The 13,892-nt window shown below is 26.0% G+C and overlaps 1 protein-coding gene across 1 annotated transcript in view; it reads right to left on the bottom strand.

Moving 5' to 3' along the window:
• Positions 1-325: 325 nt before the first annotated feature.
• Positions 326-13,892, bottom strand: part of LOC134827196 (adhesion G protein-coupled receptor E4-like) — a 44,979-nt gene continuing 31,412 nt past the window's right edge. The window contains exons 3-9 of the mRNA XM_063839769.1: positions 12,254-12,420; positions 6,317-6,422; positions 4,839-5,005; positions 4,589-4,726; positions 1,303-1,489; positions 921-1,022; positions 326-857 (exon numbers count right to left, since the gene is read on the bottom strand). Coding sequence (XP_063695839.1) covers positions 507-857; positions 921-1,022; positions 1,303-1,489; positions 4,589-4,726; positions 4,839-5,005; positions 6,317-6,422; positions 12,254-12,420 — 1,218 coding nt within the window. The 3' untranslated portion in view covers positions 326-506. The remainder of the gene's footprint in view (positions 858-920; positions 1,023-1,302; positions 1,490-4,588; positions 4,727-4,838; positions 5,006-6,316; positions 6,423-12,253; positions 12,421-13,892) is intronic.

A 13,892-nucleotide genomic window follows, 5' to 3' on the forward strand; every position in this document is an offset into this window, starting at 1 on the left:
ATGAATAATGCCACAACTTTCAATATTTTAATATTAAAAACACATGTGTAATAGAAAGAAAACACAAATTGCATTCATACGTCTTTCCCATATCTCCGTGCTTCCTCATGTGATATGGAAAATTCCTTTTATATGGCAATTCAGAGCCGGCAAAAATATTGAGACAATCGAGATTCTAATGAAAAATGGTTGTCTCTTGTGACTTAATGTCATTCATCATCATTTCACTGCAGGATTTACAGATAAAAATTGTCACGCTTGACGATGATAGACGCCACAAATCAAAATTTACATTTATTTATATTTACGGCTCTGATGTGTGTTATTTACAAAAAGTGATGTTTTGCATTTTCATTTACGGAGCTTAGACTTTAGCAGAGAGATATAATTTGATATTTATGTTTTTTTTTGCTTACATTTAAATATTTATGCTTTTAAATATTTTATGTGAATTTATTGTCTAGACCATTAATAACGTTCATCGTTCTTTCGTCGTTTCAGACAAATTACACGGGAGCTGGAGAGGGTCCCGATCGTCCCAATTCTTTGACAGGCAACGCTGTCGATAGCTCTCCCGTTAGAATGTCCGCTGGCGATGTCGAAATAAAGTCACTTCGTTCAATAAATCCGTCTTCGGTGTAGCCCATTTTGACTAAACATGGCTCGTCGCCCGTCATGGCGCACATATTGTTCGAATCCTCGTAATTGGGGTTTGTGATCGAGAGAACACCGTATCTACCGCCTTCCCCTTCACGCAAACTACGGTAATGACCGCGACGAGATTTGCTGCTGCGTGGCGCCGAATAAAGTTTTAAGACGCGACAATTGCAGCTTACTAACATCGCGATGGCAAGTCCCTGTGAAAATTTTAAAATTTTATTTAAAATTTTTTTTTTTTAGTTTTTTAAAGGAAAACTTACTTGAACACCTTGCGCTACGCTGTACAAAGCCCATAACTGAGGCTTGTTATAAATCGCCGCCATTGCTCCGAAAAAGATGACAATCGTCAAGACAATCAACAACTGGAAAAAATGACAAACGTAAGTAAAGATAATAAAAATTTCTGTCTGATTATCTGTCTAGTAGCTGCCGAGAAAATATAAAGAAAGACAAAATTTGAATAATAAAAAAACGTATTTAAATTTATCGCGCTGCAATCCAGCAATGAATACGTAATTTCAACGAGCAATTTTTGATTAAAACGAACAATGACGGAGTGGAATAGAACAATAAAATTTATTTTTATGGTTTTTCATTTATTTTCTCTGCACGCCGCCTCCCGATATTAAAGTTAGTACTTACCTTAACAAAGAGTCCAATCTGCAATCCGCGTTTTCGCATCATTTTATTCTTCACTTTCAGATCAACCTGAAGCCCAGCAGACAATTTTATCGCGCCATTCGCTTGTGCCGCGAGATAATATCCGGCGAATAAAAGAACCGCAGCGGGAACGAGAAATCCCCAAACGTAACCAGTGCCATCCATTAACCTAAAAAAAAAATTTTTTTTTTATTAAAATTGAACAAAAAATTCAATAGAAAAAATCCAATCACGAGATTGACAAAAAAAAAATGCAATCGAATCGCCAAATGTTTGCACTGAACAATTGATTATAGAAAAAATCTCGTCTTCAGGAATTTCGCATTAACTCGAACCGAATACAAACAACACGTGAATCGCTGTCAATTTCATGTCCATCCACGAGATGAGCATCGAACGTTGTCCTACATTTCGTTTCGACACGCGAAACGAGGACTGACATAAAAATCCATTTTATTTTAACGATACTTTTATAGAGTAATTTTCAAGAGATTTCATTTTTTTTCACTTTTTCTCATTCGCACTACGAACTGAGCTGCGATATCATCTCGATTATAATGTCTGTCGATTGGAAAGCCGTCGTTCGTTCAAATTGGCTTATTTTATACAAAAAAAAAATTCATACAATAAAAATTTTATATCCAGCTCATTTATATTGATTCTATCACATACACAGAAAAAAAAACCGTAGCGGGAGAGAGAGAGTGTCTAACAAATTATTTGTTGAATTGGATGGAAAAACCAATCCATATAAATAAAAATGTCCGTAAGTTTTCTTTTCGATTTTTTTTTTATTATTTTGGTTTCATCTTCAGCACTCGAGATAAAAAATTTAATATAATTGAAAGGGAAAAAAAGGAAAAATTGGTGTCATCATTGTCAAGGTTGCCCGAAAATGAAAACGAAAACTAATTTTAACCCATGCGACAAAGTAAAAGGAAAAGAAGAGAGAAGGAGTAACTAAGCAACGTAAAATTAGAATTACAGTAAATAAATTTTCAAAAGTTGCTGAAGCAAAAAACAGTCGAAATACAAATAAATAGCAAATTGTCAAGAGAAAATGGAATAACTAAGACTACGTTTTTATCGTCTTTCGCATATTTTTTTTTTTCAATTTTTATTATCTATTGCAGAGTTTTCTAGTTAAGTATTGATGATATTGGCGAGGAAACAAAAACAATTCTAACGAATTAGCTTTTCATTTCAATTATGTCGAATTTCTTGGAAAAAAACTTCAATTTCAATAGTTGATGTGATCTGTTTTTGTTTGGCTCAAATAGTTAATGATACGAGAGTTCAATGCTTTCAATGAAATTGAAACTATTGAAAACTTTAGAGTTTTGTGGAATTAAAAAAAAAATTAATTTGGCGGTATTTCATACTGAAGAGGTAAATATTCAGTTTTAATTTGAACAATATTTAATCTAAGAATTTAATTTCAGCATAAATCAACAGAATTATACCAACTTTCACGTGCTAAAAATTTTACTTTTAACTCAAAGGAAAATTTCACAAAATTAAAAAAAATTCTTCAAACACGTTTGCAGACAATTTTCGCACAAAAAAAAAATACAAAATTTCATTTCTTTCAAAATTTAAATTTCAAACTAAAAGATTTGTTTTGCCTTATGATCAGGTCAAAAAAAAATGAATTTAATATTTTCGACCAAAATCAACAACAAAGAAAAATTTTTTTAATTAAAAAAATGTAATTTTAAAAAATTAATGATTAAAAAAATAAATTCAATCAAAAAAAAATAATAATTTAATTTAATTTATTTATTTTTTAATATTTTATTTAATTAAAAAATAAAAAAAATTAAATAATTAAATTTTTTAAAAAATTAATAAAAATATGCAAAAAAAAAATATTTTTTGTTAATTTTTTATTTATTAAATAATTTTTTTTATTTTTGATTTAATTTATTTTAATTGCTTTTATTAAGCCTTTAAAAAATATTAAATGATTCAATTTTTTTGTTTTTATTTTTTTTTTTCAATTATTTTCATCTTAATGATGAACTTTGATTTTATTGAAAAAAATAGAGAAAGTAGTCGTCTAAAGAACGACATATTATACCGCATTTCAATGTTATACGCTTTTTTGTATTCCTCAAAAAAACTCCTCATGACCCTTTTGCAATTTATAATTTCAAAACAAAAGATTTTTTTATTTTAAAGGAAATTTTTTTTTATTTTTTTTTGATTTTTGATTTAAAAAAATTAATTTAAAAAATTGCATAGTTTTATGATTAGTTTTCAAATCAAAACTTGTCAAAGGAAATTTTTTTTTCAGTTTCAATTTTTTAAAGTAAGTTTGATCAAAAAATTAATTTATTTTATTAGAAATTTTTTAAAAATAATTTTATTTAACAAAAAACTATTAAAAAATGAAAAAAAATTAAAAATTTTTTGGTTTTTATTTTTTTTTTCAAATTAAAATTATTCAAAGGAAATTTTTTTTTTTTCGGTTTCAATTTTTGACAGTTTTGAGTTAAAAAATGATTAAAAATTAAATTGCTCTTGACAAATTTTTATCAAAAAATTTTAAAGTTTTTGAAAAATCAAAACTATGTTTTTTTTATTTTCAATTTAATTATGAAAAAAAATATTTTTCTAAAATTGCTTTACAAAAATTTTTCAAAATTTTCAAACTTTTGACAAAAAAAATCATTTTTTCTTCGAAATGCGGTAAAAAAAATCATTTTCTATGTGCTAAATTTATTTTTCAAGATTTTCAATTCTTTTGATTTGCCAAAAATAATTTTTATTTGAAGATTTGAGTTTTTATTTATTTGAGCGAATTTTCTTTTTCCCGAAAAACTAAAAAAGACTCGAATTGATAGAATTTACTTAAACTTCAACAAATCGAAATTTATCTCAAAAGCAGTACAAGGACATCAGTCTGAATCGTGCCATGCCGATGTCGAGTGTAAATAATGAGAAAAATTGCCATTTAAATAGTTGTTTAATGTTTATCTGATGTTACATTACTACCGGATGCTGAAGTGCACATAAAACTTTGTCGACAACACAAACAAACCAATTAAACGACAACGAAGAAGAAGAAGAAGAGAGCAACTGCAAATGATATAAAATTAAATTGTGAATGTGGGCGAGAAATGCACACAAAAAGTGAGGAAAAAACCGACGAGCAACCGACTGAATGGCAAACCAATTAGAATTAATTTTTGTCTCCGTTCGTGTGCAATCCATGATTTTTTTGTGTCAATTTTCGCATGGAAATATTTCGAATGGAAAAACTCACCAACAATGACTGCCGGTAGCAACATCGTGCGCCAACTGATCCAAAACTTGCGATCCCGTTAACTTAATTTCGTGCTCCTTGTATCTGAATGCCGCCGCAACGCCGAGCATCAAGAGTGGCAGTCCCCATGATAAAAGGCTGTGAATGGAAATTTTTAGTTAGAATGTTTCAAAATATACAGAGATAAGGTCGACAACAATTTGTGCGTGTGTATCTCGCCAAATTTGCATAAAAATAAATAGATTTTTACCTGTAATGTGCTAACATTTTACCCATTTTCGGTTCGGGTTGTGGCACTAAATTTGAATTTGCTCTGAAGACACTAAGCGCATGATGGCAGCAACATACTAGCCATCCCAGACTAGCGAGTTTCATAAATAATAGAGCTAACGATAAGGAAAGGCATAATTCAGGATCCTGTTGAATATACAACAAAAAAAAAGTGAATAGAGAATAAAAGATGACAGTTTTTCGACATAAATAAATAGAAGAAGAAGAAGAGTTTTTGGGATAAATAAATGGGTTAGTGTTATTTATGGCGAAAAAGGCATTTGCGGTGCGAAAATTTATGGTAAAAGGATTTAAATTGGACAAAAGAACCAGGAGTCTCCATTATATTATCCTTTTTTAATGACAATATTTGGGACAAAAAGCGCTTTAGCGGAGAAAGATTTTAAATTTTAGATGAAAATCGTAAACAAAAGTGTCTAAGATTTATTATATGGCACGATATTTGTTTATTTATTTTCCGTTTATACTATCTCAGACTATCGTAAATTGTATGAATATAAAGCATTTTGTTATAAATTTGCACAAAAGTTTATCTTATGAAAAGTTTTTTGAGAGGAATATGGAAAATGAAGAAAAAGGGCAGCAGCACAAATAAATCTCTACCGAACTCAACAAATCCAATTTATTTGTTGGAATTTCGTGCAAAGGAATCGCGTGATAGTTGGTTGAAATTGGAAATTTCTCAGTTACCGCAATATTTTGCAATAAAATGATATAAGTTTTGAAAGTTTTTGTTGAAATGGAGTATAAATCGGATTTTAAATAAATTTTTATTAAGAATTTATTTTTTTAAACTTAATTTTAAATAATTAAAAAATTTTAAAATTAAATAATTAAAAAAAAAAATAAAATAATTAATTTTATTAATTAAAAAAATTAAATTAAATTTAAAAAAAAATAATTTTAAAAAATGTATTTTATGAAGTTTTCAACTTCTAAAACAAATTTATATTGAGAAAAAAAAATTAAAAATCTAATTAATTTTTTTTTTATTTTTTTAATAAATTAAGTTTTTAATTTATTACTTTTTTTCAAATTAATTTCAAAAAAAAAATTAAATAATTAAAAAAATAAATAAATAAAATAATTAAAAAATTAAATTAAAAAATTTTTTTTTATTTTTAATTAATTAATTTTTTATTTTAATTTTTTTTAATTAATTAATTATTTTATTTTATTTAATTTAATTTTTTAATTATTTTTTTATTTTAATTAGTTTATTTTTTTAATTTTAATTCAATCATTAATTTTCGTTTTAATATTTTAAAAATTTTAATAAAATAAATTTGAATATTTTTTTATAATTTAATTTAAAAATTTTTTAAAATATAAATTGAAAGTATTCTCGAATTTTAGAATTTAAAAAATAAAAAAAAAATTTTAAAAATTTGAAATTAGCCCAAAAATTTTTTGAAATGCACGAAAAAAATTTCTCACCTGTATTCCGCCAACTCCAATCACGAACAATAACTGCCCCATAAACAATGATGCGAGTAAACTGAGTAGCGTTGTACCTGCCAGTGATCGCAAATCAGAAAACAAGCTGAAAATACGAGAGAAAAACATAAATATATGAAAACTTGTTGAAAGTATAAATAAATGAAAGGGCAACAACAATCGTTTTGAACGAAATAAACACTTATAACTTCCGGTTGAACAGACACAAAATCGGGCACGAACCATAAGCCGCACGAAATTCCAATCATTTCCCGATGACGACGATAATGAAGTAATAAAACACGGCAACACTTCCGGGTGTTTGGGTGCAAAACGAACAAATAACCGGTCAATAATTCACGATACAATGCTTAAATTTGGCTCGCCTTGTCTCAAAATAAAATTAACGAGTGTATGTTACACATTCGGGATTACACAAGAGATCAATTTTAACATGTAAGTACAGACATAAGCTCCAAAATACACAAGAGAATTAAGTTTATGTTGTTGTTTTTCGGTTTTTTTTTTTGTTTTTTTGCAATGATACTTTATTTCGATTTATGTGTCGAACACGCAAAAAATCCGATAGGCTCGACGCATTGAATGAAAATTGATATGAGATGGCGTGTGATGGTGCTGTGGTTCGGCAATAACAACTTTTCACAAGTTGATTTATGTTCATTCACTCACAAAAGCTGTAGCGACGTAGATTGCCATGTGCAACTCAAAAACAAAAGGAGAGGAAAGTGATAAAGATAATAGGATGAAAAAGGTCCCTCTTTTGCATTTTGATAGTAAAAGTAGACAGAAGAAGTAGACGTTGTTAAATGTTTGGCTTTGTTTTTCGTAATCCAATTTTTGCCGAATAAAGTGAGCAATAAAAACAAAATACATACGAGAAATGGCTTCGAAATTGATCCAAGGAGAATTTGTGGTTGATCGATATTTTCTTTTTTTTTTTTTTTTGGCAAAATATTTCAAGGATATATTCGTGAGATATTAAAGTAAGCATTTGATCCCACAATTTATTATAAACGCTTGTGTGGTTAAGTACTTGAGTGATAATAATACAATATTTCACGCATTTTATGGAAATGTGTTGAAAGTACTTTAAAAAAGTTTTCAATTTTTTTCCATTAAATATTTTATTTCGTGAGACAGGAAAAAAAATTGAAATGTTATAAAAAGTGTTTTTAAACAATTTACTTTTAATGAGGTACGTGGTTTATGTGGAATTTGAATAAGAGGCATTATTAAAAAAATTAAGGCGTTAGATTTTTTGCGGATTTATTCTAAAGCTTGTAAATTAAAAAATTAAGCTTTGAGATGAGAAAATTTTGTAAAAAAATTTTTTAAAACCCAAAATAATTTTAATTAAAATTTTATTTAAAAAAAAAATAATCAAAAAAAATTTTAAATTTAAAAAGAAAAGTTTAAAAATTAAAAAAAAATTAAAAAAAATAAAGAATTAAAAAAAAAATAAATTTTATAATAAGAGGATATGAGTGAGAATTTTTGAAATTTTTTTTTTCGCCTAAAACATCGGCGACGTCAAAACTAACATATTTCTCCATGAAACATATGCTCGAAAACGTATAGTTTTGCGAAAAACGCGTTGGTTTCAAAATTTTGAGGCAAATGCAATATAAATTTTGTAAAAAATTAAAATTAAATTAAATTTAAGAATTAAAAAATTAAAACTTATGAATATAAAATTTTTAAGTAATTATTTTTTTTTTATAAAATATCAAATAAGTAAACGTGATAAAAATTTATTTTTCATTAAATTTTTTTTTATTTTTTTAAATTTTATTTTTATTTTATTTTATTTTATTTTAATTTTATTTTATTTTTCATTTTAAAATTAATCAAAAATATAAAAATAATTATTAATAAAATAAAATAACAATATTGAGCTAAATTTTCTCAAAAAATTTAAAAAATCTAAAGCTTTAAAATGTTTATCAAATTTTCAAAAACACTTACAAATCACGACGACTATCCTTCACTGAATTCACAAATAATCTCGTAATCGAAAAACATTTTTAAACGGATTAACAACGGATTAACTTTTCGCTCGTATTTATGAACCATTCACGAAAATATTTTAATTATACAAAAAAAAAAAAATATTTCACGTATTTATGAATATTTAATTATTACGGTATTTCTCCCCAATTTCACCTCACAGTCTCATAATTAAAAAAGCATTAACAACATTTTATTGACGTCATGCTGCTTTTTTAAATAACTTGAAAATTATTTATAAATAAAGAACACCCAACTAAATATAAATGGGTCGTAAATCTCGTTGCTAACGTAACATCAAAGTTGCTGAGCTTTTGCACGTGTGATGAAACCTTTTTTTTTTTGAAGGGCATGCATTAATCCTCTTGTTTTTCTTTTTTTTACGTCTGTTCCAGTCTAGCCAACTCTGTCCCACAGCAAAAATCGTTATCGCATAATGTGCTACTTGCTTTATAGCGTGGTAAATTCTTTCTCAACAACAATGATTTTAATTTAAATTTTATTTTTGTCTCTCTTTCTTCTGCTTCTTTTATTATTTTTTTTTCTATGTTGAACAATATGTTTCCACTAAATAACACAAAGAAGGTGCCATACTATGCATTTAATTAAATAAATGTACATTTCTCTGTACCTTAACTGAATGCCAGTGAAATGAGTGAAAGGCCTTTGACATGAAGTTTCAACATTATTTTTTTCCATATTATGCAAAAAAAAAAATTTGTTATTTTGTACGTCAAACTTTTAATTACATCCACGTTGAAACAAATTTTTTGCTGTTTTTTTCAACCCAATTAAAAGTTTAAACACACGTTAAAAGGATACAAGTATCTCAATTACGCCTCATTAATGTTACGAACAAAAAAAAATAATTTTGTGACAAAGTACCGGGCGTCTCCATTTTTCACAAAATGTGATCGTCTGATCGATCTGCGTTTGAGGTTATGTTTAATAGCACGTGTTTAGATATTATCAAGTGAAATGCTGATCGATTGTTTGATAATTTAATGGATACATCTATCGAATACGGGCTTGGTTGTCAATTATTTTAATGGAACGACTCCATTCTAATAACAAAATTCAATTAACTCGGTCATTTGTGCTTTCATAAATCTTTTGGTGAATGTCTGGGGTGTTGGTCACTTTCCATTTCCCATTCCTTTTCGAAAATTGGTTACCTATTTTGTAATCAGTTAAAGTATATGGAATAGATATATTTTGAGATCAAACCCTTTTCATGTCCCGGAAAATGACCATAATTTATCGATACAATTATACATGCGGAGAACAAACATGGCGGAATTGTGTCTCATATAGCATGGGACAGTTTTATAGGTAAGTAATTTTCCTTTTCTCTCTCCTTCTATTTTTTTTTGTAACGAAAAAATTACATTGATTTATGAAAAATTTAATTATATCTCATGAAGGAAGGAATCTGATCCCTTTTTTGTCTTTCTTCTGCACTCTCATCCTTGGGTGTGCAAAAGTAATTTGCTACCAGCAACTAAGGGGTAAATAATATTGTCTTGTTTGTTATCGTGTCGATTTACAATCCTTTCCTAAATATTTATTCTTTACATTTTTTCTCATTCTTTGCCTTTTTGATTTTTTTTGTTCTCATTTTTTTAGGTCTTTGCTGACGATGCGATGGCATAAAAGCTTATTATTTGATTTATAGCCGTTCATAAAAAAAAATTGTACGAGAAAAAGGTCTTAAATGAAAACTGGAGTAAAAGGAGATGTCGTCATGGCTCCTACGTTCTAATTTGTAAAATACGAAGAAAATGGCTGAGAGGAGGAAATGTTCATATTTATTGAATTATGAAAAGTCAAAAGAAAGGAAAAAAATACACCTTTTTAATGGATGGTAAATGAGATGAAAAAATGTATTTTAAAAACATAAAAGTGAGTCTTTTTAGATTTTTTTTTCTTGTTAAAAGAAATGGTTTTCTAAGAAAAAAAAGTTAAAACTGAAATTGATAGTCTGTCTGACAAGTCAAATATTAATTAAGAGTGATGTGAAAAACATTAAAAGAGGTTTAAAATTGTAGAAAATTAACAGATTTTACTTGAGTAAAAGTAAAAAAAAATATTTTGATATTTTTGGTTTAAGCCTAAGTTGAAGAATAAGTCAAATGTTTAATTAGTTTTTGACTTTTTGAAGATATTTGAAAAAATTAAGAGAATTGAAAAATTGAATTAAATTAGAAAATTTTTAAAAAACTCTTTTAGAAAATTCCTTTTAAAAAATTCTTTTTAAAACTTTATTTAAAATTCTTAAAAAAATTAAAAAATTTTAAAAAGAATTTTTCATATATTTTTAAAGGAATTTAAAAAAATATTAATTAGAATTTTTAAAAAAATTAAAAAATAATTTTTAATATATTTTTAAAAAGAATTTTTAAAAAAATTTTTAAAAAATTTTTTTTAAAAAGAATTTTTTAGATTTTTTTTTAAAAAGAATTAAAAAAAAAACTCTTAAAAATATAATAAAAATTATTTTTTAATTTTTTTTTTTAAATTCTAATTAATATTTTTTTTTAAATTCTTTTTAAAAATATATGAAAAATTCTTTTTAAAATTTTTTAATTATTTTAATTTTTTAAAAAAATATTTTGAATTAAGCTTAATTTTAAGAATTAAGTAATAAATTTTTTTTAAGGATTTATATTCCAATTTTTAAAAAATTATTTTTTTTAATTTTCTAAAAAATTTTGCAAATTAAGTCAATTATTTTGACTTAAGTCAAACTTAGTTGATTTAAAATTTTTTTTTTGTTTAAAAATGCGCTCAAGTTTTCTTAAATTTGCATTTTGTTTCAAAAATAGTTTATTGCTTCACAAAGGAAAAAACTTTCTTTTTAAAAAGTTTGTAAAATGCAATTATTTTTTTCCTTTCATAATATTTTTTGTTGTTCACAATATTCTGCCAGGCACAAGGAAAAGAACAATTTAACATCATTAAGCACATTTTTCAAAAAAAATAATAATTGTGACGTAAAATTAATGATTTTACCGTTGCATGTCATTGCCTAATTTACTTCCCTCACAGGCAGATTAAAATGTCATGTAAAACAACATTTGTTGCCCATAAAGCTCATAAAACCGAAACTCTAATGACAACTTGTACCGCATAGCAGTTGCTAAGTAATTTCTCGTGTGTGCCTGGTCATTCGTTCATTGTGGCTCGTGACTTTAATGAAACAAAAAAAAATGTAGATTCCAAGACAATATTACGTGTTTAATGACCCGCAGGTGAGTAATTTCTCAGAAAGTGCTGAAACATGACACAAATTTGAACATCGTTTCATCCAGAAGTTGTTGTCATGCGATGCGTGGGGGATTTTTTTTCTCGCTGAAAATATTATCATAAAATAATGGCAAAAACCAAACAAGAGAAAAGCTTCTTTGGAGTGAAATGAAAACATCAAACGAGAAAAAAAATAAAATAAAATATATAGAGGGAGAGAGATGTCTTCAAAGACAAGCGATGCAAGTGTTGCCATTTTATTTCCATACATAAAATATGAGCACATAAAAAGGTTTGCTGCTGGAAAATTCTCATTTTCACGGAAAAAGAAACCCACACAACGAAATAACGAACAACAACTTTTAAGTCTTTTTTCTTTTTTTTTTTAGTTTGTTGTTTGCAAGCACTTTTATTCTCTCTACTTCATTTTTTATTGCACTTCCTGCCGTTTCTTCCGAAAAAAAAAATGTAAACTAAAATAACAAGTATCACTTTAACTTTATTCGGTCGACAGCAAAAGAAGTTAAATTATGGTGTTTTTAAGTACTTTTCATAAAAGGGCATTTGTTACAAAGTGTACTGAATAATTTACAGGCACAAACACGGATGTAAAAAATTTTTCGGAAGTTACGAAAAAAAAAATAAATTTAAAGTTTTTCCTACCTGTATGTGATAAAAGCGAATGCTAAACCGACCAAACTAACGGAACTGCCAAGCACAACTCCGAGAGCTACTAAACCGCCTTGCGATCCCCAAGCATTGGAATATCCGTAAGAGACGTTCGTGGCAGGAGGAAATCCGTGAATGTGTCCTGTGTAGAGAGTTTCCATCTGAAATGACAAGAAAAGAGGAGAAAGGAAGGTTAGTAATTGAAAATTGATTACTTTTTTTTAGTTAAATTTGTTTTAGTAATTGCATCTCAAGGTTTAAGTTACAAAGAAAAAAAAAGTTGAAAGTTGAACAGGGTTCAAAAAATTTTTAACTTTTACTTTATGTTTTTCATTTAATTTTTTATCAATTTTTATTTTAAAAAATTTTTTATTAAGTTTAAAATAAATTAAAATAATTTAAAAAATAAAATAAATAAATTTAAAAAATTTCATAATTTTTATTTTTTTACTTGTTAATAATAAGAAAAATAAATAATTTTATTTAATAAAAAAAAAAAAAAAAAAAAAATAAAATAAAAAATTTAATTATTTTCATTAAACTAAAAATTAATTGAAATAATTTAAACAAAAATAAAATAAAAATTTAATCAATTTTAATTTTTTTTTAAATAAAAGTAAAAATAAATTAAGTCAATATTTAAAAAATAAAAAAAAAATAAAAAATTTTATTAAAAAAAATTATTATAAAATTAAAAAAAAAAATATTTTAAAAGTTAACTTTTAAAAATATTAAAATTCATATTCAAGCTGAAAATTAATTAAAATAATTTAAATAAAATATTATTATTAATAAACAATTTGATAATTTTTAATTTTTTTTTTAATGAAAACAATTAAAATAAATTAAGTCACTATTTAAAAAATTAAATAAATTATTTTTTTTATATTAATTTCCTAAATATTGACTTAATTTATTTTAATTGCTTTTATTAAGTCTTAAGTCAACTTATTTTATTTTTGTTTTTTTGCTAAAGTATCAGAATAGTTTCGAAAAAGTCAAAATTGTCAAGTAAAAGTCAAAAGTTTTTTTCAACCTTGTTCTTAAGTTGCCTTGAAACTGATATTGTCCCGTTACACAAAAGCAGGAAGATGCAAAAAAAGGTAATTGAAAGAGTAGATGATAAATTTCAATCGATTCATTTTTAGATCAACTTCGCTTTATTTATCTAACGTAATCATTATTGATGATGCTTCAGCGCTTCTATGCAAGAGCATCGTCGTCGTTTTCATTGCCTTCGTGCATTTCAATTTTCCCTAATCACGTATTTTTTATTGATTGAAGTTTTTTTTAATATCATTTTACAAACAGTAGTTCTTCTGCTTTTTTTTCCTTCTAAAGTAAATACAAAATCATTACTGAAACGAACACGAGTTAGATCGATAATTTCTTATAAAATTTTATTACAAAAAATTTAATCACTCGTTCATCAGAAGCAGAAACATGAGATGATAAAAAAAGCATTACATCATGTGCTGTAATGCAATAAAGAAATTACAAAGAAAATTGCTGTTGTTTGCAGTTCTTGTGGTTATCCTTGATTATCTTAGAAATCGTTATCTGAATTGTAAAAAAGAAAAATATGAAAAAAGCACGAAAGCCGAACAAAACCAAGGCTGTTAAAAATGTTTTT

This window comes from Culicoides brevitarsis, chromosome 1 (assembly GCF_036172545.1).
Source record: "Culicoides brevitarsis isolate CSIRO-B50_1 chromosome 1, AGI_CSIRO_Cbre_v1, whole genome shotgun sequence".
In the NCBI taxonomy this organism is placed as follows: Eukaryota; Metazoa; Arthropoda; class Insecta; order Diptera; family Ceratopogonidae; genus Culicoides; species Culicoides brevitarsis.